At 34.7% G+C, this 22,542-nt stretch overlaps 2 protein-coding genes across 7 annotated transcripts in view; one reads left to right on the top strand and one right to left on the bottom strand.

Moving 5' to 3' along the window:
• The window catches only part of TPR (translocated promoter region, nuclear basket protein), a 60,712-nt gene extending 60,311 nt beyond the window's left edge, over nt 1–401 (top strand). For both annotated transcript variants that reach the window (XM_074308596.1, XM_074308595.1), the window contains one exon: nt 196–401. In XM_074308596.1, coding sequence (XP_074164697.1) covers nt 196–251 — 56 coding nt within the window. In that variant the 3' untranslated portion in view covers nt 252–401. The remainder of the gene's footprint in view (nt 1–195) is intronic.
• Nucleotides 350–21,873, bottom strand: PRG4 (proteoglycan 4). Of its 5 annotated transcripts, XM_074308598.1 has the most exons (14): nt 21,787–21,872; nt 20,597–20,692; nt 17,624–17,746; nt 15,028–15,147; nt 13,100–13,273; nt 12,216–12,338; nt 9,237–10,061; nt 7,734–9,194; nt 5,232–5,309; nt 3,819–3,955; nt 2,462–2,618; nt 1,751–1,945; nt 1,366–1,491; nt 350–543 (listed from the first exon to the last, which is right to left on the bottom strand). In XM_074308598.1, the coding sequence occupies exons 2-14, from the start codon at nt 20,664–20,666 to the stop codon at nt 446–448; spliced, it is 3,687 nt and encodes a 1,228-aa protein (XP_074164699.1). In that variant the 5' UTR covers nt 20,667–20,692; nt 21,787–21,872; the 3' UTR covers nt 350–445. The 5 variants fall into 5 exon arrangements, with proteins under 5 accessions (XP_074164699.1, XP_074164698.1, XP_074164701.1 ...); XM_074308597.1 differs by having other exon boundaries at nt 7,734–10,061; XM_074308600.1 differs by lacking the exon at nt 17,624–17,746 and having other exon boundaries at nt 7,734–10,061; nt 21,787–21,873.
• Between the last annotated feature and the right edge of the window lie 669 nt (nt 21,874–22,542).

Below are 22,542 nucleotides of genomic sequence, written 5' to 3'. Positions count from 1 at the left end.
TAATTTTCCTACAGAGAAATTGTATACTGAATCTGTGTCATAAAAATGCAAAACTCATTTAATAGTAATAAAAACTGGAAATAGTTTGTGTACTAGCCTATCATATACTAGAATGGAAAACCTGATACCCTTGTTGGTTGATTTTTTTTTTTTAAAGAGATCATTTATATTTGCTTCTCATTTTTCCTGCTACAGGTGTGACTCATGCAATGGGAGGCAGAGGAGGACTAAACAGAGGAAATATTAATTAAAAGCTTTGTAAACTATTATTGTAATTGTGAATAGATTGTTGAATCTGCTACTGTTTTAGTGTAATGTTTAATGAGGTTAAAACTGCTTTGTACTTAAATTGGTATGCACACATTTCATCATCTTTATTAATAAAAATTTCCATGTCAAAATATTCTTTTCTTTAAATTTTTCATATCTTCTTTTAAAATCAGGCTTAAGGACATTTATACCAAACATTGGATAATGTCTGTCCGGAACGGGTGGTGATTAAGTTTGCTGTTCTGCTAGGCACATCAATATTGTAATATCGATCTAGATTAAAAGAAAAAAAATTTCGATGAAATGAGAATAATTTGCTTTTATTATTCCACTATATCCTTTCCTCCCATTTGAACATTCAAATTTTCTAACGGATAAGACACATAATAATTTGAAATACGAGCTTTCACTATATTTCAGATATGATATTGCTAATAATTTCTAAATGAGTATTTTTCAAAACTATTAAGAGTCATATACAACTATGGTCCATCCCTGGATGGTTGTATACTACTGTGGTCCATCTGGTCCAACTTTGTCACTTTATAGATGAGAAACTTGAGGCCCAGATGGATTTAAGTGACATTCCCAACTTCCTTCAGAGAGTAAGTGAAAGAGCTAGGAGTTGAAGCCCAATTCTTATTCTAAACCAACAAATGAAATCCTTTTAAAGTTCATTTACATGTCATTTGTTAAATTATTCAACCTACCTCGCTCCAAAAAAAAATATCTACACTAATCTATAAAATCCACAAAATCCACACTATCTATAAAATAATGAAACACTGGAAGAAAATTCTTGGGCTAATTAAATGAATTTAGTAAACTTAAATTGATATATTCTGTATTTTAAAGCTTGCGGGAAACATCACAAATGTCAGGTTGAAGCTACAAAATTTTACTTAAATTATTACTCTTATTTAACTTTACCTAGTTCTAAGCTCAGTAATGAGAGGATACAAATCTTTATACCTAAATTGAATTTAAGTGATTATTGCAAAGATTTTAACTGTAATCATCAAGTCTATAGTGGTCTTTCAATTATTCATGGTTAAATAGCTCAGATAGCTATTAAAATTTATCTTAATCACTTACCTTTAGAAAAAGCATAGTAATCATAACCATCGGGTTTCCTAATGTTAGGCAGTGCTATAGCTGAGGTAACCATGTTTGGAAGGCCTCTCCACATTGTATTCAATTTAACTTCATTATGAAGGAAACCTGTGTGTGACACATTTTTTAAAAGTGAGATAGAATATATCACTTAGCTTTGGGGTAATTTCTTGGAATAAAGGCCTTGTACCCAGTAACTCAAATAGTGACGTTAATTTAAATTCTAGACTTCCCCCAATTTAAACTACTTAGGTGTTTACACATAGCTTTATTTTATGAAGCCAAATCATTTAACATCAATCAAATCTGAAATGACAATCACTTAAACTTTAATTCCTAATACATGTAAAAAAAATGTGTGGTTTACCTTTTTGATAAGTAACTCTGACAGGTGAATAGCTTATTCTGATGGTGTGTGTTTGGGAGGGAATGATAGCCCGTTCATAGCGTCGCCTTCTGACTTGGGTGGGTTCTCCATAAACTGAATAGTTTATAGAGGATCTTCTTCCAGAACACTTTTTAACTGGTTCCTGTTGGTAAGTGTACTGCTGAATGGTGCCACCTAATATGAAAATAGATTACATTGTGAAAGTTGTTCAAATAAGAAAGAAAAAGTTAAAAGTAGCTTTCAAAGTATGAACTGGTTTATTCAAGTTTTTTATGTTTTAAGCACCAAAAAATTTATTTCAAGAGGCATTACAGTAAAATCAGTAATTATTAAACTAATTAGCAAAGAGGAACTTCTGGTTCAACTAATTTAGCCCCTTCAATTTGTGAATCAGAAAAATTGAAGCCTAAAAATGTTGTGTAACTTTACAAAGATAAGGCAGCAAATTACTAGTAGAGAGCAAATTTAGGGCACTAGAACCCAATCCTGTGACTCCCAGGCCAGTACTCCCTCTATCAATGAGGCAGTTGTAGCCAAAAAAATATCTTTGATACCAGTAAACCTAGTAATTAACACAGACACTAAATAGATGAGTGTTTTCCTGGCCAAGTTTTAGCTAAGTATGTTGACTTATGTACAAATCTTGAAATTGTCATAATTAAATATGCAGATAATTTGAATGCTACATACCTCTCTTGAAAAAATACACAGATTCTGGCCTGTTTTTGTATTTTGCTATTGATAGAGCTGCAACTATTTTCCCATTTAGACCTCCAAATCCTTTAGCAATTGGTTTAGGATAACCTGGATCTTTTACATCATTGGTGAACCGCCAGTATTGAGAATCCTAATATGTAAAACAAAAGATTTAGTAGATTCGGGGAGGGAGAGGGAGAAAGGGAGAGAGTTTAATAAATATTTCCTATATTAAGTTTAAGGTACAACCTTTAACTCAATGGAAAATAATTTTTGTAAGTTATCTTCTACTCCTAAGCTAATTTAAATTCATTTAGAATCACAGAACCATCGACCTAACCTGGAAGAATCTCCTCTCATTTTACTGATAGAGAAACCAAATTAAGTATCTTGTCCAAAGGCAAACAAGTAATAAGGAGCCAAGGTATTGAAATCTAATGTCCTTTACAAAGCATAAACGCCTCAACTTAAAGTGCTTTCAGTTTCCTGCCTTAAGGGAGATTGCATTATATGAATTAATAATGTGTCTGTGAACAAATAAATGTAATGTTAAAACAAGTATCAAGAGAAAGTCTCAGAATTTTCATTCTGTGAATGAATCTATCTGAACAAATAAATATAATGTTAAAACAAACATCAAGAGCAAATCTTGTACTTCATAATATGGAGAGGTTTGTGTCAGGAAAGGTCTCATTTAGGAAGTAGCAGCTGAGTTGTTAGGGATTCAGTAAAATGGAGTTAAGGGAATATATTCTGGATCTGATGCATTTATGCAAAGGGACCAAAAGAAGAGATAGACTGTATGGGGAATAGGTAGCATATTAATTTGACATGAATAAAGAGTGGATGAAAGGACAGGCACAAATTCATACCAAGCTAGATAAACAGTCCAGTATGAGTCCAGTGAATATATTCCATTTGAGGAGCAACCTCACTAAGCTTAAAGAGGCCCATTATCAAAAATTTTACAGCTAACATTATTTTTTGCTTATTTTTGACTATTGAAACTCATGAGAGCATGCTACTAAGGGGTAGAGGGTTTTCAGTTATTGGTAAGGAGTAGGCTAAACTGATTAATCATTAAATATTTGTCTACTAAACGATTAAATTGAATTCTGTGCTTACAGATGCAATTCATCTTTTTATAAATCAGAGGAGAAAGAAAATGTATTAACTGTGGGTAATCTTAATACTGTTGTTCCATTCATTAAATATCCATTAACAAGAACATATGTAGGATTGTTCTGTGTTGCTTCACATGAACCTATCTTTTTGAACCCTTATGACCAATAATACATCAGTGAATAAAATTACCACTGCTTTTTTTCCTTTGTTAAGTTAGTTTCCTCACCTTAAAAAAGAAAGTTTTTCCTTCACAGTTACATCTAGTAAAAACAGTGTCAATGGGAGAAGGAATGCCCCAAACATCAGTAATTCTCCGAGCTGGTGATGGTGGAGTGAATGGATTCAATAACCAGAAATAATGACCTAAAGATGTAATACAAGAATAAACGGTCATTTAGTTTTATCACAAAGGCCAGTTTATAATTAGAACTCCTTCAAGGAAGCCACCCTTATATGCACAAAAACATTTTGGAAAAAAAGTAAATCAATATATGAATAAACAGTATTAGCACTATTCAGGATTGTTGTCCAGTGTGAAATTCCTAACATTTTCAAAACAATACTAGGATAGCTATTAAGATTTTTCAAGATGCAGCTCTTTTTAATAGCAAAGTGATTCGGGCCAGTTCAATAGTCTTGTGATGGAGAGAGCCATCTACACTCACTTCTTTTTTTTGTTGTTTGCTTGCTTTTTGTTATATTTTTTTCCCTTTTTAATCTGTAGCATGATAATTGTGGAAATAGTATAGAAATATATATATATATATTGGATTACTTGCCATCTGGGGAGGAGATGGGAAGGAAAAAAAATTGGAACACCAAGGTTTTACAAGGGTGAATGTTGAAAGCTATGCATGTGTTTTGAAAATAAAAGGCTTTTTAAAAAATTGTCAAGAAATGAGTTTGAAGGGTTTTTAGAAAAGGATTGAAAGTTAAAATCTCGATTTCAAATAATCTGATGCTATAATATGTATTCTTCCTTAAAGTCCACCTCTATCACGATATGGAGGTGATCCTGAGTCCTTGGAAGCAATGCCTACAGAGCTCAAGCCTAGCAAGTTTCTACCAAATTAGCAAGGCTTTGAGTGTCATCCTGTCAGCAGTCTTATGTCAGTGTCCAAGGAAAGGTTGGACACAAGGTGATGGCATTTTTAGTCACTTCGATTCACTTAGAATGTCTAATAAAGTATAGTAGAGTTGCAGCCTGTGTAGAAGAAAAGAGTACTCAGATCAGAAAAACTAATGGATTTGTGAAGCAAGCACTGAGATGCAAATAAATGGAATAAAGATTATGATAGAATTGAAATTTGTTGCAACCATCTAGTGATCTTGGACAACTCATCTACTTCCCTTCCTGCCTTATTTATATATATATGTATATGTGTATATATATACACACACACACACACACACACACACACACACACACACACTCTTCAGGCTTTGGGTAAGCAACCACATTTTTCAAACAACATATTTTACAAAGACAGTATCAAGTCCCAGACTGGCAGCATCATGAGTAGATTCAACATCTCATTCCCGCCACAAAGACAATATTTCACAGCTGTGGTATTCTCATAAATGGCACAAAGTCAAAAGAAGAGATTTTATTTATTTATTTATTTTATGTTCAACTCACCTCTAAATGCAACTAGTGTCCCATTGCGCAAAGTAGTCAGTCCGTCTACTGGCTTCCCATTGCATAAGTTAGTCTCATCTGAAATAATTAGTATAAAGTATATATTGGTAGGAGAATGGGATGGAGAAGGGAAAGATAATATAAAAAACTTTTTTTTTCATTACTCTAGATTGTACTACATACAGTGATTTGTTTTTTTGGGGGGAGGTTTTTTTTAAATCCTAATTTCTGCTTTAAGATAACATAATTCAAACCAGAAGGGATGGGATTGGGATTCAAAGATGATAAGATGATCATATATTTAACAGAACAAGATTTTTTAAAAAGCTTTTTCATGAAATTTAAATATAGTCGGATGGGTTCTGAATATGTGGCCTTGGACAAATAACTCCTAGGCTTCAATTTCCTCCAGTGAATGAGCATGTTGGACTTCCAGATGATTTCTGAATCCAAGTCTAAAAGCTTTGTGATGCTATGAGGAAACTTTAACCCAGTGTGGAAAATCTTTATTTTGTTTTTGTTTTTATTTTTGTTTTTCAATTCTGCAGATGGACAATAAATTAAGTTCAGAATTGAAAAGGAATTAAAATAGAGTAGATTACATTTGGGAAATTTTGCATTGCTTTTGAAAGATTCTAGGATTTTCCCTGAAACAAACAAACAAACAAAAACATTTTTTAAACCCAACAAATTTTCAATGTGAGACATGAAATAACACCATCTCTGAAGAATCATAATTATAGGTTATTCTAAGGCAATAAGGAACAGGTTTTAGAGTAAATACATTACCAGTGAAGAAATATATGCAAAAAGTCGCACTAAAGAGATTTTTAAAAAAAAATTATGACTACAAAAGGAAGTCAAATAGAGCTAAGACAAATGAATGAATAAATGGATGAAACAAAAACAGATTAAGGACTTTTTGGAAGCAGCATGACATAGGAGAAAGAAATTGTACAAGAACTCAACTCATTGGCTATGGACCATTTCTACTCTAAAGCATTCTCTAGCTGCAACAAAAGTGCAAACCTTTATTCTCTTACAGGGAGTTATTCCAGTGAAATAATTAAATCAGTCTATATCCTATTGTGTACCAGGCGTCATGGTTAAGTCCTAGTGCTAAAAATACAAGTAACCAAAATAGTTTACCTTCAAGGATTTTACATTCTCATAGAAGAAAATAGCACACACAGGAGAGAGGTAGCCTGAAGTATTGTTTTGGAAAGGAAAGTCATAGAGAAGGATAATTAGAATAAGGCGTTCAGATGTTCTTGCAAGAAATGACAGGTATGATTTAATTTTTCTTCTCAGAACTCGAATTAGAAAGTAACTAAGTGGAGTGGGATTGTTAAAACAAGGGGAAATGAGGAGAGTGCTTAAAAGAGAAAAGCTGTATGACCAGTAATACCCATATAATATCTAGAGACCTCTAGAGGAAAGTTCCCACAATGGTGAGTAAATGTCTTGTGAAGCATTTACTAGAGAATAAGGACAATGATGCATAAGATAAAAAGTCAAGGTTAGGAATCCTTATTATTATTTTAAGTATTGAAAACATTTTCTTTTCACCTTTATGGTAAGATTGAAGTTTTCAAAAATATTTTATCAAGAGATGAAATGTTTATAGGAGAATCTTTAGACTAAAATTAAAACTTTTTTGGACAGTATGAAAAAAGTATATATGTCTTGGGGTTAAGTGACTTGCCCAGGGTCACACAGCTAGGAAGTGTTAAGTGTCTGAGATCAGATTTGAACTCTGGTTCTCCTGAATTCAGGGCTGGTGCTCTATCCGCTGTGCCACCTAGCTGCCTCCAAAAGTATATATGTCTTAAAGAGAATTATTCATAATGAACTTTCTTGGCTCATTTGAATGGTCATTGTAGTAGTTAGTGCCTTGGTTTCAAAAAACTGATGATTCTTGCCTACCTAAAGAAACATTTCGAATGTGAATAGCTTCAAGATACCAGAAACATCTCAGGAATGGCTGGTAGAAAATCAGGGTTCTTCAATTCAAGACCACTGAAATTATCTTCTGAACTGTCTTTGTGCCTATGTAACAAACTTTTTGAAATATCTTTTTGGAGTTTTGGTGAGCTTATATTTTTTTTTTTTTGTTTACTTGCTTGTTTAACTATTTTAAATTAGACAAAGTATTAAACTCTTAGTTACATAATTTACTCTCAAATGTTTCCTATAAAAAACAAAGTACCAAAATATGATTACCAGTTTCCTAATTCTTTTAAAAAATAACCTAAAAATAACCATCTTCTAGTCTCAGGTAAAAATCTCTAGAAGTAGCCTAGACAAATCAAAATCTATCAAAGATAACAAGATTAAACACTTCCAGATGTTCTACCTTACCATTTTTCTTTTGATCCTTATGGCTAGTCTGACTGAATGTGTATTTTTCTGATGTTGAAAACTAACCATTTCAAATAATATAATTTAATAGACATATCATTATATTCAGAATAGAGAAGAATATCAAACTGTTTAAATTACCTGAAAGCATCGGGGTGTTACTAAACTCTTGACTGGGTCTTCTTTCTACATATATGTTAGAACCTGGGATACCTATTGGAAAAAACACAGGAGGTCTAGGATTCAGATAAGGCTTCTCCTGCTCAAAAATATTCAAACCTTCATTCTTTGGAGTGACTTCTGTGATAGTAAGAGAAGTTGTCATTTCTGAGTTTGGCCTTCTGTTGGGTCCAGGAGTAGTTTGAGGGGTAGCCTCCACCAGCGGCGTAGAATTCAGATCAGTGACTGTTGATGTCTTCAGGGTAGTTGTCTTTTCACTTGTAGTTGTGATTTTAGATGTAGTTTCTGGTTTCTGAGGTGCAGCTGTAGGCTTCTTAGTTACTTTAGGATCTGGAGTTGGAGCCAAAGGAGTAGCTGTTTCTTTAGTTACAATGGTCGTTTCCTTGGCTTTTGTGGTTGTCTCTTTTGTCTTAGTGGTTGTCTTTATAGGTTTGGGTGTGGTCGCTTTAGGGACAGTAGTTGTCGTTTTAGGCTTTGGTGTCACTTTGGGGGCAGTAGTCGTCTCATCTGGAACAGTAGTTGTTTCTTTGGTTGTGGTGGTTGTCACTTTGGAGGCAGTAGTCGTCACTTTAGGAGCTGGCTTTTTAGGGGTGGGAGTTGTCACTTTAGTTTTCTCATCTGATGAAGTAGTTTTCTCTTTAGCTGTGGTAGTTTTCTCTTTAGCAGTAGTCGTTGTCACTTTGGTGGCAGTAGTTGTTGCTTTAGCTGTAGTAGTTGTCACTTTAGTTGTCACTTTCGGTGAAGTGACTGCTCTGGTTGTCACTTTAGTGGTTGTACTTGTCACCTTTGGGGGGACAGTTGTAACTTTTGGAGTAGCAGGTGTAGCTTTTTCAGTTGTTTTAGCCTTAGAAATTGTAGTCACTTCAGGTGTAGTAGGTACAGAAGTTGTATCTTCTGGTGTGGGCTTAGTGTCCTCAGGTGTAGGTTTAGGGTCTTCAGGTGTAGGTTTGGGATCTTTAGGTGTGGGTTTAGGGTCCTCAGGTGTAGATTTAGGGTCCTCAGGTGTGGGTTTAGGGTCTTCAGGTGTAGGTTTGGAATCTTTGGGTGTGGGCTTAGGGTCTTCAGGTGTAGGCTTAGGGTCTTCAGATGTAGGTTTAGGATCTTTGGGTGTGGGTTTAGGATCCTCAGGTGTAGGTTTGGGGTCTTTGGGTGTAGGCTTAGGGTCCTCAGGTGTAGGTTTGGGGTCTTTGGGTGTAGGCTTAGGGTCCTCAGGTGTAGGCTTGGGGTCTTTGGGTGTAGGCTTAGGGTCCTCAGGTGTAGGTTTGGGGTCTTTGGGTGTAGGCTTAGGGTCCTCAGGTGTAGGTTTGGGGTCTTTGGGTGTAGGCTTAGGGTCCTCAGGTGTAGGTTTGGGGTCTTTGGGTGTAGGCTTAGGGTCCTCAGGTGTAGGCTTGGGGTCTTTGGGTGTAGGCTTAGGGTCCTCAGGTGTAGGCTTGGGGTCTTTGGGTGTAGGGTTAGGGTCCTCAGGTGTAGGTTTGGGGTCTTTGGGTGTAGGCTTAGGGTCCTCAGGTGTAGGTTTGGGGTCTTTGGGTGTAGGCTTAGGGTCCTCAGGTGTAGGTTTGGGGTCTTTGGGTGTAGGCTTAGGGTCCTCAGGTGTAGGTTTGGGGTCTTTGGGTGTAGGCTTAGGGTCCTCAGGTGTAGGCTTGGGGTCTTTGGGTGTAGGCTTAGGGTCCTCAGGTGTAGGTTTGGGGTCTTTGGGTGTAGGTTTAGGGTCCTCAGGTGTAGGTTTGGGGTCTTTGGGTGTAGGTTTAGGGTCCTCAGGTGTAGGTTTGGGGTCTTTGGGTGTAGGCTTAGGGTCCTCAGGTGTAGGTTTGGGGTCTTTGGGTGTAGGCTTAGGGTCCTCAGGTGTAGGTTTGGGGTCTTTGGGTGTAGGCTTAGGGTCCTCAGGTGTAGGCTCAGGGTTCTTGGCTGTGGGCTTAGCATCTTTAGCAGCTGTTGTAGTCTCTGTAGTCAGTGTTTCTTTTGCTGAAGTAGTTGCCTCTTTAGCTGTAGTTGAGGTCTGTTTATCTGAACTAGTCACCTCTCTGGTTACAATTGTTGTCTCTTTAGCAGCTGTGGATGTCTCCTTTTCAGATGCCGATGTCTCTTTTGATGTGACCTTATTACTTTCCTTGGAAGCTGTTGGAGGTGCTGCTGTTGTCACTTTGAGGGTTGTGGTGACTTGAGTGGGCCGGGAGGTAGTGTCAGGAGCAACAGTGGGCTTGGAAGGTACATTGTCTAATCCACTTCCTGTGTCCTCCACAACTGGAGGTGCTGGAGTAGGCTTATCTTTAGGGTTTCTCTTCTTCTTTTCTATGGAAAAATGCACATATCAAGTTATTCTCTGAATGGTTCTTGCATTGCTTTCACATACAGGTCCTGCCTCTCTCACTTACTAGTTGTGTGATTTTGGTCAAATTCTGTAACTTCTTGGGGCTTCAGTTTCCATCTAAAAAAATGGATCTAACTACCTGTATTCCCTTCCTCACAATGCTATCATCTATATCAATAGAGAGAAAAATGTAAAGGGTAAAAAGCATAAGAAAAATATATTATCATTATAGAGGGGGCAATTTATGGAATTTCAGGGAAAATGGGTATGCCCATCCCTTCTGATACCATTATTCTTCTTTCCCAAATGTTTCTTCACTTTATTTCTCTTCTCCAATTTGTTCTCTCACTCTTATCATCCTATAATCCCAGTTCCCTTCTCTGGTATCTCAAGAAACACAATTGTCTCAGCCCCAGTTCTTTCTTCCTGTGTACATATGCATAGGAGCTGTTATTCTTTCTCTACTTTTCTTTCTTCTCTATTCTTTCTCTACTGTTCTTACATATATGGAATCTAATATAGATTTCTGCAGTAAAAACAAAAACAAAACAAAACAAAAAGTTGTATTCCCCATCAGTTTTCCTCAAGACATTTATAACTTCAGGTAATGTGGGGAATACCCCTGAGGTAAATATGGAATAGATGCGAGAACACTATAGCCAACTCAGTTAGCAGAGAGATCAAGGAGCCCAGGAGCACCAGACAGGAGAGAATAAATTATATGTGCAAAGACTGAGTGGGAAGACATATATACATATATATAAGTGGGAAGATATATGTATATAGGCATCAGAAAAAAGAGTAAGGGGAGTGAATAGAGTGAGGAATGGTGGGTGAGATTTGGGACTTAAAGAAAAGAGAGATTATAAGAGCTAGTAAGAATAATCCTCCCCTCATCCCTTCTACTCCTGGTATCGATTTAGTTGCTAAGTATGGTCAATTCTACTTCTATAACATGTCACACATCCATACCCTTTTCCTTTACTTCTAGCCCTACTTCAAGTTCTTATCATTTCTTTCTTAGATTGTTGCAACAGCCTTCTAACTGGACTCCTATTTACCACTCTGTCCTCTACACCACTGCCAAAAATTTCTGAAAGTAAAATCTGACCACATTACTCCCACTCATAAAAACTTTCCCTCTCATCTTGAAGACAAAAAAAAAAAAAAAAAAGCCAAACCCTGGTTCCAGCCAGCCTTTTCAGGTTTATTTCAAATATTCCCCCTTATGGACTGTATTCCATCCAAACTGGCCTAATTGCTTTTCATGGAATGCAGCATTCTTTCTCTGGCCTCCATGTTTTTGTTTAGGCTGGAGTTCATTCCCTCTCCAGCTTTCTGAAGGCTCAGAACAGATGCCATCTCTTCCTTGTAAAGGATTCATTGCTGAACCAAGCATACACACACACACACACACACACACACACACACTCCCAAAGAATGGAAATACTAAATCTCTTCAAATAGTTGCATTATTTGAATTCACACTATAGATTTCAATATTTCCATTGGGCTGGCCACTACCATATTTTACAGAATTATAAGTTCAAATAGTATAAATTTGAATGCATTTCAAGGGATTCATTATTTCTACTAATTAGTACCTACTTCTGTGCGTGTGTGTTCACATATATATAGGCAATCCATATATATGTGTGTGTGTGTGTGTGTGTGTGTGTGTGTGTGTGTGTGTGTGTGTATAACATCCCCAAATATTTAGTGCAGTTTTAAATTTAACAGCCAAAAAAATAAAGCTATGTATTTATATGTATGTGTAATATATGTATTCCAAGGAAAAGAACTGTTTTTCTTCTATTCTTATATCTCCAATACCTTGTATATAACAAACATTAAGAATTGGATTGAATTGGATTGGAAAATTCATTGTTTTTGTTAATTTGCTATAAGAGATTAGTCATTAATTTCCTCTAGGATCTTTATCTTGGCCTGTTTTCTAATTTTATTCAAACATAATTTCCAAAAATCTTCTGAAACAGTATTACATGGTTATTGTCCCTTCCCCAACTTAAAAAAAATAATAATCACCAAATTCTACTGCCTCCACCCAATATTTTCAAGTTATCAAATCTTAATTTAGCATTGATATAGTATTTGATCTGTATCAATGCTCAAACCTTTGGGTTTCTTCTTGGGTGCTGAATTAGCAGCTGAATTTTTAGAAGACTTGGTTTTCCGAACAGTTGAAGAGGAAGAAGAAGAGGAAGAGGAGGATTCCTGATTTTCAGAAATAGAATGTTCTGTAATTAAATAAAGAAGTGGATTGTGTGAACTGTAACTTTTCCACAGTAGTCCATCCAGTTCCAGTGAAACAAGAATGGAGTCAGATCTTTTTTGATTAAAAGCGCTCATTAAGAATTCCCTTGCACATGATAGGACACACTTCAGAGTCATGAAAGAAGAGCATCAGACTGATATTGGTTGAATCAATTTCTCTCCCACATCCCATCCTTGCCAATACTCTTCCAAAGTACAACATTTTTAGAAGCCAAATTGAGGGCATACTTAAGTGAAGCTTTAGATCATACTGATTTATGCCTATTTTCAATCCTGGGTTTGGGAAACCAAAGAGAGATCAATGATTATGCTTTTATCTTACCTACTCTTTAAAAAAAGAGAGAAATTTGTTTTAAATTTTAAATTGTTCATTTTCAATAGAGACAGATGGGTGGCTCAATGGCTAGAGTGCTGAAACTAAGTTTAAGTCCTACTTTAGACATTGGAGAGCTTCTGGGACCTAGACAAGTCATATTACTATTTTCCCAGTTTTCTGTTCTGTAAAATTATTTACTAAATGAGATATTTATAAGTGCCTTGTAAATTTTAAAAGCTATATATGTAGCTATTTTTTCCCATACAAATTAATCAGTCTTTTATTGTGTCTGAATGTTTGTAACTTTTCACAGTCCTATGATTAAGTGCTAACACTAGTCCACCATCTGCATATGTTATATATTTACTTAAGAAAAACTTCCATTTGTCACAGTTATCTTCTTCCTACCTTCTGTTATTTCCTCTGATTCTACCACTTTGTCAGGGGTCCTCTTCTTGGGAGTTTTGGGGGAACGTTTAGTTGTTGATTTGACAGTTTGAGGAGCTTCTGGAGATGGCCGAGGAGTTTTTGGAGGTGGCCGAGGAGTTTTTGGAGATGGTGGTGGTGTCGTTGGATTATGTACTAAAAACAAACAAGATCAATCAGTTAGTGCTAATCTCACAATGCATATAATTATCAAAACTATTTAACTGTTAAGAGTAAATTTAGTCATACATGGATTCCTTTTCATTTTGAATACATCTGTCACTTCTAGTTAAAAATATATCTGATTATGTGAGCAAATGTTCCTACAAACAAGTCCATGTGGATTCCTAAGTATCTAGTCTGCAAACATTAGTAATTGGGTCACTTCTGAAAGTAGTTACTCTAAACCATTTCTGTGGTGGGATGTAATGAAAAGAGCCATGAATTTAGCAATCTCAGGACCTGACTTTGGATCCTTACTCTATCATGTTCTTGCTGCCTGCATGACTCTGGATGAGTCATTTCACTGAGCCTCAGTTTACTCAAACATAGAAATAGAGGAGTGGTCTAGAAGAAATCTAAGGACCCTTCCAAATTTGGATCAGTCTCTATTATCAAACAAATATACTTTCCCAAGCTGATGTAAACCCCACTCTTAAGACACACATATATCCTTTTCTTTAGTTAGAACATTGTGTACGTGAGACCCTACGAGCCAGACAACTGAGAGGATTAGCCATTTATCCTTCTGAATTATATTTTCCCTTGAATAAAGGTGATTGATTGGGTAAAGCATTTGACTACCTAGCACAGCAGATAGAAGGTTGGCTTTGGAGACAGGTAGGCCTGGCTTAAAGTTTTGCTTCTCACATACATTAGCTGTGCAAAATTCACTAAATCTCTCCAGATCTATAAGATGATTTTAAATATGAGTAGCCCATCTTCCTCAGTACATAGTTTTCTACAATGAGAGTTCCCCACTCCCCCCTCATCACAGATTTGAACAATATACACACATATATATTTATATATAATTATGAGATTTCTCTTCGGTGTTTTATTTCTCCACATCCCCTCACCACCACCACCATCCCCCCTTCCTCTCCTCATTTTGTGTGACAAAGAGCCAAAACAAATGCCAGTGTTCTGAGTGAGGTTGGTCTTACTCACCCTCTGTTCTTCTGATAGCTGCATGAGCTCTGAGCTAAAATGTTTAATTAGGAGGGTGTTGTCTCCATCATTTTTGGGATATGCTCCAATTAAAGCACTGACCAGCTAATATCTCCCCATGCACTCTGCTGCCTTAGCAGTTTTCCTATCTTTTTCTGCTCCTCCAAAGAATTGGGATCACCCTTATCAGGTGTTTCAAGAATGTTTAGGAAAAAAAGATACGATTATGCAAGTGTTTTTTATTTACTTCCCAAAACTATCTTGTTTTCCCGAAAGAGATTTTGCAAGTAATACCTTGGCAAGAGACATAATCAGGTATTTAAGATTCTGTTATTATTGTTATTTTTCTATCCTAAACAAAACCCTTAATAGGTTTTAATAAGGTTAGGGGTAGGGACTGGAGCTGTTATTTTATTAGTATAGAATACTATTTTATATATATTATCATTAATATGCTATTTGTATAATATACTGATGAAATAAATACTATTAGCATACTATCAGTATAATTTAGAAAATGGTTTTTATCTTCAAATTCTTGTTTGTGAAAGAAACTTCCTATTAAATATTACAGATTTTGGCCAAATTATGGCCTTGAAATGATCAGGTTTAGATACTGGCTGCCTTAACTGAAGTCATTGATTAATGACCATAGCTGACCTCAAAATTCAATATATAATGACATGTAAAGATGGACAAATGCTGGGAAGTGTTTGACTGGAGCTGTGGTAGATACTTACTTTCTTCACAGAAGTTTTCATAATCTGGACAGCACTTGCCATACTTTGTACAGGCAGCATCGCAGTCACATTCTCTCCCTCTGGCAAATGACTCAAAGCAACGACCTTTACAGGAAAGCTCTAACCAGAGCAAAATATTAAAAAAAAAAAATTATACATCTGTGTTTGTGTGTGTGTGTGTGTGTGTGTGTGTGTGTGTGTGTAGATAGATAAATGTCATACATTGAGGTATTCCACAACTTGAATTCTAGAGTAAATTTACATATTGCTTATTTGTGATTTTTTAAAGCATTTCCCCATAGAAACAATTCTTTTTAGTGGTTAAGTTCCCATACTAGCCCACAAAAATTTGTATTGGAAGGAACCTTTTTATATACTAGAAAGAGCAACAGCTCATCTTACTTTTGCCATTTACCAATTTTGTGATCTTAGGCAATTGTCTCTATCTTAAGCAGAAATTCTGAGGGTCTTCCCCTCCCAGTTTGTTTTTGTGTTCCGTTTTGGTTTGGGGATTTTTTAAAATAGACAAAACAGGATATCTTTTGCCTTCTTAAATAGCCTTTAATCATGAAATGAGTATTGCCTCAAACAAACTGAGATTTGGAACAGACCTTAGCTTAAAAAGGGCAAGGTTTCCCCATTGCATATGAAGTCATTTCCAGTCATCTTGATCTGTGTCTTGCCTCTGGACTCAAAATGATCTTGGAGAAGAGAGAGAGGCTATTGACTTTGCAGGGCCCTGCCTCACTGAAAGTCAAGATATCACCTTCCTGATGTCATAGATTCTCTACCAGAAGGAATAACAAAGATCAACTTTAGGCAAGTCACTTTACTTCTCCAAGACTCAATTTTCTCATCTATAAAATGAAGGGATTGAACCAAAAGGTTTCCCTTTCAGCTTTAAATCTAAAATCTTATGATTTTGTGAAATACTATAATATGTAACATTATCCTCTGAATCCTTAAGTAATTCCATAGTTCAGAGACATTATGTTTCAAGTAGATAATTAGACATTTTCCTGGGAACATAACCACTCTTAATACTATTATTCTTATGGAAAGTTCTGCTTATGACTCAGGAAGCAAAGGAACTTGTCTCCTCTGTCTCTTCTCTCCATTGCCTTAATGGCCATAATAATAACTACACAAAGTAGTTAACTAGAAACTCTAGAGGAGTCTCATTCTGTTTCTGGTATGGACTTAGACCACCTGTTTTGTATGTAAAAGATGTTTTGAGGTATTTTGTAAATTAGGATGCCTTCATTGTAGGACAGAGGTGTCAGATATGTCTCAGGGCCACATGTGGCCCCCCCCAAACTCTCAAGTGCAGCCTGTATCAAATTAAAATGTAATTGTAAAATATTTAGCAAAACAAATAAAAATATAACAAAACAAATAATATTACATTTAAAACAAAGCATTTTATGGCTTGTGGAGATTCTCATGTACAGATTATAGAACCATTTCTGTTTGAATTTGATATCACTTGTGTAGGATGCTATCCAAGTGAAATTTTCCTCTCTCACTATCTCTTCCTCAAAGTAGTCCTACCACATCTATAAGTTTTATGACTATCAGAAGTCATATTCCATTACAATAAATTCTAAGTATTTGTCTCAATTATTGTAGTGAAATTATATAATATCAAATATTACTCTATATAAATGGGTTTTGGTTTAGCCTTGCAGATTTTATGTTATAAAGGAAAGACTTCTGTGGTAATGCTATTCTTCATAATAGGATTTAATATGTATCATAAGGAATGAATATGGAATATTTAAGTAAGTTTGAAAAATTCTGATTTAATTACATGCCATGTATTTACATGGTTTTAAGTGATTTTTACCATTTTAAATCATTTCTTTTTTAAAAAATTAGACTAATTAGGGTCCATTTAAAAAAAAAAACATCTTTGTCAAATTACTTTTCAAGTTAGTCTTTACATCTAAGTTCAAAAGCAAATGTTACTTTAACAAATTACAATAGTGATTTTCTATATATTGAATATTAAATTGATTTTATTCTCAAAACAAAGTGATTTAAAATTAATTTTTATTTGGAGCAATATTATCCACTATTGATTTCCAACCTAATAACTTCTAATTTCAACTTTAATTGAGGTTCCATCTTGGGTACCATCTTGTTTATAGTTTAATGTTCTTTAGAGATCTGATGGCTAATATTAAACATTTGAATAATGTATATTTTACATGAATGTCCTGAAGTACAAATGATTAAGCCCTACTTGAAGAAATGAAACATTCTAAATCCTCAAAAATTATTATCAATTGTAACATTTCTACATGTAACAAAAAAAAAAAAAAAGTCTATACATAACTATGTTACTCACATCTAGAAGAGAGGATGGGAAGTTGATTTCCTAAGACTCTATATAAGAGTCAATTTTTGTGTCTAAAGGTTTTGGTGCTATTTTCAGATACAACAATGCAACATTTATGCAAGGGGAGGGAAAGACAAACAACAATGAAATGAAACATAGAAGCCATTCAAAAATAACAAGGAGACTAGGATCACAGGGAGGGATCTCAGGAAACAGTGCTCCTTTCCAGAGGGCCTGTTGGGCTTAAGAACTTACCCACAGTGCAGACTTTCTTGTAATCAGGACAGCACTCCATGTAGTATTGACAGTTATAATCACAGTTGCAGGCGGCATCTCTAGTATACCCTTCCCCACATCTCCCTGCACAGCTTGGTAAATCTAAAATTACACAATACTAGTGTAAACATGACCAAACCAGCTGATTTGATACCAAGGGAAACATCCAATGGGAAAAAAAAAAAGGGTCAGGGAGAAGAAGCATAGGACATAGGGAAATGGGTAGGTTTTGCTATGTGCCCATTGGATTGAAAAAGGAAAATATACTGTAGAAAAGATTTATGGTTGCTATTCCATTGTCTGACAATAATATCACTTTCTCATTCTAAGGATCCCAATATATGAAGGAAAATACTCATATTCTTAGGAATGAGAGAATACACTGATTAGGTATTTTAATTGTTTTTCATAAAAAGGAATTCATGGGTTCCTGTGACAGCCATTGTGACCAACATCAGTTCCTGTATCAGGATCAGAAAAAAAAAAAACAAAAAAACATTTTTTTGTTTTAGTTCCCATTTAAATATTTTCTGGTAGTGGCAACAGATCATCCCCCAGAAACTCCTGTTACAACATGAGCTTGAGGTGGGGAACTGAACTCTTTAAGGTTCTCAGATGCTCATACTCAGAGGTAAATGAATGAGAAATAGCCAAATTCCAACAAGTATAGCTACACATGGGAGTAAGAGTTACAAAGAGAACTACACGAGGCAACAAAACCACAAGACATAAGCACAATTATCTTCCAGTGATCAAGCAGCAAACGAGAAAAGCCTCTTAATAATTTCCTTGAAACAAATAGCCATGGTTATGCAGCAGTCACTTTGATCTGCTAGAGTGAAAAATTATTTTTGATCTAAAAAGTGAGACTGAAACATGCTAACAAAGACCCAAGATAGTGAACCCAGAGCACCAATAACAAAACCCACAAACATCACATAGATTAGGATGACTCTCAGCATAATAGGCAAACATGTGTATACATATGCATATGCATACACATACGTACATCTCTGTGATTTATACAAATTTGTGTGTGAGTAGTAGATCTTTGTAACAACTGAAAAATTAGCTTAGTAGACAAATTAACAATTCTCAGAAAGGAAATGTGTCCTATCTTTTTTATGTTATCATTATTAATCACATTAGTTTTTGTTTTTTTAGTTTAATCATTGCAAAGTAAAGTACAGTGAAGGAAGAAAGCTTTTACTATGTTGGAAATTTATGTGAAATTAGTACTAAGTTGTCAAAATACATAAACTGGAAAGATTTCTCATTTTATTTTAAATGATAATCAGAAAGGTTCACCGACACTGAGATGTTTAGCTTTTAAAAACATCATGGAGACAATATCTAGCACAAGTAATCTCCATTCCCATTTTGACAATCAGGATTTAGCCATTTATTTTAGTATTTTACTATAACAATTCAACATTAAGAATTTAATTTCACGTTTCCAATCTTTTTTTTTTCTTCTGAGATTGTTCACCTTGGGAGGGAAATCAGCTCTCAAAAGTCTGATGATTTTAAGAGGCATTTAATAGAAATAAATCATATATTTAAACCTTTTATTAATGTCAACCAAATCTATGTATACATTGAGATATGTGTTCTATTCAGTGAATAATATATAATATTTATCTAGATCAGAGCAAATATGGCAGGGTAGACAAAGTGTTATTCTTGGAATCAGAGAACTGAGGATTGATGGTTTCAAGGCAAGTCACTCAATCTTTCAATGCCCCAGACAACTTTGTAAGACTGTAAATTACAAATGGGTGAAGAAAAATGTGGAAGCCCAAGTCTAGAACCCTCCATCAAAAAAGCATACAGATACAGAATCAGTCCAATGACACTTAAGACATTGGATTGATAACCTAGTTTTCAAAATCTATTTCTCTACTTATTTTTCTGTGTAAATCATTTAACCTCATTGAGCCTCAGTCTCCTCATCTTTACCATAAAGAGGTTGGTCTTGGGCTTAATGACCTTTGAGATTCCTTCAAGCCCTAGTTGTTGTTGTTGTTGTTGTTGTGTGTGTGTGTGTGTGTGTGTGTGTGTGTGTGTGTGTATGCATGTGTGTTCAATGCTATCTTATTAAAACAATAATGATCATTCATAACACTTTCTCACACTTAAACTAGATCGACTTGAGAACAAAACAATAAGTCCATTTATTTAATTCAACAAGAATATTAGTCAAACTCTTTTACCATTATTTTGGCTAAAAGTAGTCAACTTAATTTTTTACTTATTTAATCAATTGCTTCAGTTATATTTCTTGTGGTCACAAACCACTTCTTCCAAGTAGTTGGTCAGACTATGTTTTTTTTTAACCCACCAGGTAGGGAAGAAGGGTTAGTTTAATTTAATCCTTAAATAACTGTATCATCTCCTACTTTTTTTTTTTTTTTTTTTGGTGGGGGTTATAGACCTGTGATTTCATAGTGTGGTAAAGTTCTACCATGGAAGCCCACTTCACTTATACAAATTTTTATCTCACCTATAATCTTAGAGGATTGTCTGGAGCATGCAGAAGTGACTTGCCCGTGATCTTATAACTATTGCATGGCAGATAGGTCTTGAATCCAGTTTTCTTGATTCTAATACCTATCACCTGTACAATATGCCATATTGTCTCTTATCCTCTATGTACTGAAAAAATATCTTGAAATGTGGGGGGGTGGAAACCATGGTAAAATATAAAGCATCTTCTGCTTCCTCCTTTCCCCACCCCATAAACATAAGCTTATATATTCTTTTTACATGGTTCTTAAGATTTATAGTGTGCTAAAACTAAAAAAAAAATCAACAATTTTGTTTAAATGGTAAATTGTGTTTTCACAATATTGTTAACAGAGTACTGTGCAATAATTCTTAAGTGAAAATCCCCATTTAAGTGATTCAGGCCAAGAAAGAAACACCTTTTCAAAATTTTGTTAATTAAGATACCTTGAGAAGAAACTTGTATCAAGAAAAGACAAAACACCAGCAGGTGAATCGGAAGCATTTTCCATTCCATGACTCTTTTCAGGTATTGAATCTTCTCTGAAAAGCAAAACCAAATTATTAAATGACTAGCTTGAAGAACTACATTATTCTACTTCCAAGATGAAGACTTCAGTCATTTTAAAAAGCCATTTCACTGTAAAACTGTAAGACTTTAAATATGTCATCATGGACATCTAAAAATAATTAGATTTTTTAAATAGTATTTTATTTTCCCAAATACATATATAAATTTCAACATTCATTTTTGTAAAACTTTGCATTCTAAATTTTTCTCCCTTCCTCCCTTTTCTCCTTCCATACCAAGAAAGCAATCTGTTATAGGTTAAATATGTGCAATCCTTTTTAACATAATTGTCATGCTATACAAGAAAAATCAAACCCAAAGGAGAAAAATCCCGAGAAAAAATTATCAAACAAACAAAAAAGATGAAAATACTATGCTTCGATCCACATTCACTCATTATAGTCTCTCTCTGGATGTGATTGACATTTCTATCCCAAGTCTATTGGAATTGCCTTGAATCACTACAAGCAATTAAGTTTTTTGGAGGAGATGATCATGTCTAATTTACAGCACCACACTATAAATAATCTAGATTTATTACATTACATAGGATAAAAATAATGTTATTGTCAAGCTATTATTACTATGAAGCTATCATCATGTCAAAATAAGCTCAAATTTGCTAATATTCTCCCCAAAACACAGATATGAAAACTTTAAATTATAATCTCAATTTAACCTGTCCTCAATCATTTCCAAATAACTTAATGGTTAAAATTATTTCATCTTGTTACTAGAGTAACTCTAGATTTAAATTTTAAAATGTTTTTTTAAATTATTACATATTGTCCCTGGATTAAAAAATGAGTAAGTAGTTTTCAAGAAATGTACTACAATAAATACAGAAGATTCTATCATCCCAAATTTTGTTTAAAAATTTTTAACACTATTTAATTTTTAAAAAACCTTCAGAAGGTTGGATACCACAAAAATGTTCCTTAGAACACTTCTAAACTTCTGAACTATTATCTCTGCAAAAATTATCCAAAAACTTTCAATAAAGCATCTCCTTTCTGGGTTGAAAAATTAGAACTCAACAATAAAGCAAAATGACTTCTTTACTCACCGGGCAAGTGTCATGTGTGTATCTCTGATGTCCTGGATGCTTTATATATTGGTGCAAACATATTAGGATGAACCAATTAGTCCAAAGGTTAGACCAAAGCAACAGTGACAACCTATAAAAACAAACTTTCCACATTTATTGGAAGAGAGCCCAGATGACTAGACTTGGGCAACATCTGGAAAACACTTCCATTAAGAAAAATGACTACTACAAAATATATTTAGGTTTATTGGACAAAACACATTTGTAATTTCTGAGTGAAGTGAACAAATTGTTCTGAGATGGTAAATGGTTCTGGCAGCCTAGGGGAGTGTGTCAAAGAAGCAACATCCAAATGGGCAAGGAGCAGAGCATCATTTTTTTTCCCTTCCAACGGAACCTGACAAACAGTAGCTTTGAAATTTGTGAGCCTACAGAACTGCAGTATAGATAGGTGTTCCTGGCTTATCAATCAATTAATCCATCAACAAGTAAATATTTATTAAAAATCTATAATATGCCAAGCACTGGGAATACATATGAATTAATATATATGTACATTTGAATAAATGTATTATAAAAATTTTGTATTAAATGCATATGAACAAAAATGAAATAATCCCCAATTCCAAGGCACTGTATTTCAAGGATTTTTCTTTTTAAATATTATCACAAATACATAGTTTAATCCCTATTATGTGTGAGATATGGTGCTAGGTTCTGGGAGAGAGATAAATGGAAATGAAACATGGTCTCTGCTATCTGACAAGGGAAATA

This window comes from Sminthopsis crassicaudata, chromosome 4 (genome assembly GCF_048593235.1).
Source record: "Sminthopsis crassicaudata isolate SCR6 chromosome 4, ASM4859323v1, whole genome shotgun sequence".
Classification (NCBI taxonomy): domain Eukaryota; kingdom Metazoa; phylum Chordata; class Mammalia; order Dasyuromorphia; family Dasyuridae; genus Sminthopsis; species Sminthopsis crassicaudata.
This window is presented reverse-complemented; position numbering and strand designations above follow the sequence as displayed.

Coding starts and splice junctions, on each gene's coding strand:
- PRG4 (XM_074308597.1), bottom strand. CDS start 20,666: ATGGAATGGAAAATGCTTCCGATTCACCTGCTGGTGTTTTGTCTTTTC. Junction 17,747..20,596: donor GATACAAGTTTCTTCTCAAG/GTATCTTAATTA, acceptor GTGTAATTTTAG/ATTTACCAAGCTGTGCAGGG. Junction 13,274..15,027: donor TGAAAACTTCTGTGAAGAAA/GTAAGTATCTAC, acceptor GTTTGTTTTTAG/TACATAATCCAACGACACCA.